At 33.8% G+C, this 3,108-nt stretch overlaps 1 protein-coding gene across 1 annotated transcript; it reads left to right on the top strand.

Annotated features, from left to right (window-relative positions):
• Window positions 1–447: 447 nt before the first annotated feature.
• LOC125192978 (ankyrin repeat-containing protein ITN1-like) lies at window positions 448–1,958 on the top strand. The gene is made up of 4 exons (XM_048090668.1): window positions 448–1,023; window positions 1,408–1,635; window positions 1,756–1,790; window positions 1,901–1,958. Exons 1-4 carry the CDS (start codon window positions 448–450, stop codon window positions 1,956–1,958), a joined length of 897 nt encoding a protein of 298 aa, XP_047946625.1.
• Window positions 1,959–3,108: the final 1,150 nt, after the last annotated feature.

Here is a 3,108-nt window from a genome sequence, read left to right as displayed (position 1 = left end):
TAAGAAATAAAATATTATTCTACATAAATATTCGAATATAGTAATAGTAACGTAGTTTTCAACCTTTTTTTTTATCATTTGAATTTTATTTCCATAGGTTTCTTATATCTGTGTTCTAATATATAATTTGTGATATGTAATAATACATTTTGTGAAATGTAAAAATATAATCACGTGCTTCATACTTTATTAGGTCATTGATTTCTTTTGAAATTTCGAAGCAATTCTCGGTAGAATTTTCTTTAATATGAGGTGCCTTTTAAACATATTGTGAAGGAGTGTGGAAATTAGATAGAACTTACTTGTGAGCCAACCTTATAAGTATAACAAGGGGGGTCCTTTGTTGTGCGTACATCGATCACTTTTGTGAGAAAAAGAGGAGAAACTGCAGAAGATAGAAAGAAAGAAAATATATAATATTACAACAATTAGCTAGTGGGGGGAAGAATGGCGAGTGATATACTAGAAAGGAAACTCTTCAATGCTGCATCAAAAGGGAATGTAACAACACTTGTAGAGCTACTTGAACAAGATCCATATCTTATTCATGAAGCCAAGTTTTCATGTTCAAGAAATCTTCTACACATCGCAGCAATGCATGGACAAACAGCCATTGTTGAAGAATTGTTGAAGTTTAGTCCGAGGCTAGTGCGAATCTCAGACTCCCACAATTCATCCCCTCTTCACATTGCAGTCGAAGAAGGGCATGTTGAGATCTCACAAAAGTTGTTATTAGTAGCCCCTGAGGCTTGCTGGTGGCGAGACTCCTACGATATGAACCCAGTTCATATTGCTGCCATGAAAGGTCATGTTGTGATCATGGAATATCTCCTTCAAGTGAGTTATTTGCCCGCTAAGGAGAGGTTGCTTCGTAGAGAGACTGTGCTGCACTTGTGCGTCAAACATGGCCAGCTTATGGGGTTGAAGGTTTTGGTGGACAAATTGGGAAATGATTTTGTGAATGCAATTGATGAGGATGAGGAGACATTATTACATTTTGCAGTGAGGTGCAATCAATTTGAGGTAACCATCAATTATATAAGTACAAGGTTCAATTATATTGATGAAGATACTAATGAGTTACTATTACATTAAATCACAATTTTACAGTATTTGGTGGAAAGAAACCACATAAAGAGGCTCACATTTAATTCCACATACAAAACAGAGCTAGATATCTTAAAAGAGAGCCCTCCAGACACTATTACATACTCCCTCTGTCCCATTAAATATGCAACATTTGCTTTTCGGCACGGAATTTTAGGTAGTGTTGTTTTGTGAGTTAATGAAGAGAGAGTAAAGTAAGAAAGAAGATAAAGTAGAGAGAATACTGTTTCCATATTTAGAAACGTTTCATTTTTAATGAGACAAACTAAAACGGAAAACATTTCATTTCTAATGGGACAGAGGGACTATATGGTAGTGGAAAGAGTCTTGTTACGCTTGTCGCTACCATCAATGAGAAAATTCAAGCCATACACCAACTCGACGATGGTGGTGGCGGTTCTGATAGCAACAATGGCATTCCAGAACACTGTCAACCCAGCAGGCGGCGTGTGGCAAGATGACAAGTCACCTCACAAGGCTGGTGAAGCCGTGATCACATGTACTCACCCACATATGTACAAAATTATGGTACGTGCAAACATCGTAGCATTCTTTTCATCCATCTTCACAATCCTCTTACTTTCGCATGGAGGGCCAGCCAGACACACATGTCTCTTGAGCATCGCCTTTCTTGCCATGTGCGTGTAGCTGGCATCTATCACAGTCAGCTATGGAGCATCGATGTTGGCGATCAATCCCAATTCCAAAATAAAATCACTCGACCTAATTGCTCTTATGTTAATCATCGTATCCATTGCCATCACTAAAGTCACTGTGATCGTTCTTATTCTAGGAATACGTACTTTGTCGAAAATGGTAAAGATAAACAGGCGAAATCGGGAAGGTTTTAGAATCAATCATCTACCCTAACCTAAACCATTAGCATCCTCTATTGGATTTTCAATTATTGGAGATCTTCAAATTCAAGACAATTTCTGAATTTCTTATTATGAATGTTCCATGTAGTATGTGCAAGCATGAATCAATATTTTATTTTATTCAAGATCTTTTTATTTGCAAGTGTTATGGATGAATAACTGACATTGATTTATTTGTGAAATAAAACCATATTAGTAGGCTGTCCTAACAAATGTTACATGGCATTTATACAATGTTGAATAGTTGCATAATGATGATTAAACACCCAATATAAATCATATTGGGCCTTGAACCTACCTGCTATTAGTCTACCTAACTAATTTGCTATGATTTTCAATGGCTTATATATCTACTCTTTGAAAACTAACATTTGTAAACAAATATGGGCCACATGGCCCCCACAAATTTTGGAATACATATATTTAAAAAAAAAATTAATAGGAAGAGTGCCATATTTGTAATAAACTAATGAATAATAAATAAAAAAGACAATGCTCACTAAAAAAATGGCTAAAAACATATTTATTCAATTAAATATATTATTTTGTATTTCTAGATACACTCCATGCTTTAAAAGCTTTCTCAATGTTAGTGTCCCAACTAATATTAAGTGACACAAAAATTAAGAATGCAATGGACGATTGTGTCCTCAACTTAAGGATAATTCTCTATGCATCCTAAATTTTGGTCTTTTTTTCAAAATTTTCCAATACAAGTAATTGTATCTCTTGTTTTATGTCACTATATGATGGATTTCTAGTAGTGGTTGATCGTTTTTTGTTGCAGAATAACTTAATCACGAGAAAACATGTCTTATTTTCTGATTGAACATGTCTACCAGTCTTATTACATAGAACCAAATGGATTTTAATATTATCTCCATTCATAAAAAAAAATAGTCTAAACAGTGACAATACAAATTTTAAAGCAAATTAGTAAAATAAAATGGATAGAAAGAAAAAAAAAATGGTTAAAGTATTATTAGTAGACTATAGAATTCATCTCGAAAAGAAAAACTCATAAAAAATAAATAGAAATAATTTTGACTAGTAGTATAAAACAAGTGCTACATTTTTTTATTATAAAACAATATGAATAAACTCCAGAGTTTGGCTAAATTAG

The sequence above is a fragment of the Salvia hispanica genome, chromosome 1, assembly GCF_023119035.1.
Source record: "Salvia hispanica cultivar TCC Black 2014 chromosome 1, UniMelb_Shisp_WGS_1.0, whole genome shotgun sequence".
Classification (NCBI taxonomy): domain Eukaryota; kingdom Viridiplantae; phylum Streptophyta; class Magnoliopsida; order Lamiales; family Lamiaceae; genus Salvia; species Salvia hispanica.
Note: the sequence above shows the minus strand (reverse complement) of the source record. Positions and strands in the feature narration are given on the sequence as shown.

Bases quoted from the DNA above. Each gene is read 5' to 3' on its own strand.
- LOC125192978 (XM_048090668.1), top strand. From the start codon at position 448: ATGGCGAGTGATATACTAGAAAGGAAACTCTTCAATGCTGCATCAAAA. The intron at 1,024-1,407 runs GTAACCATCAAT...CTAATGGGACAG, and splicing joins TGAGGTGCAATCAATTTGAG to AGGGACTATATGGTAGTGGA. The intron at 1,791-1,900 runs GTTGGCGATCAA...TTCTTATTCTAG, and splicing joins GTCAGCTATGGAGCATCGAT to GAATACGTACTTTGTCGAAA.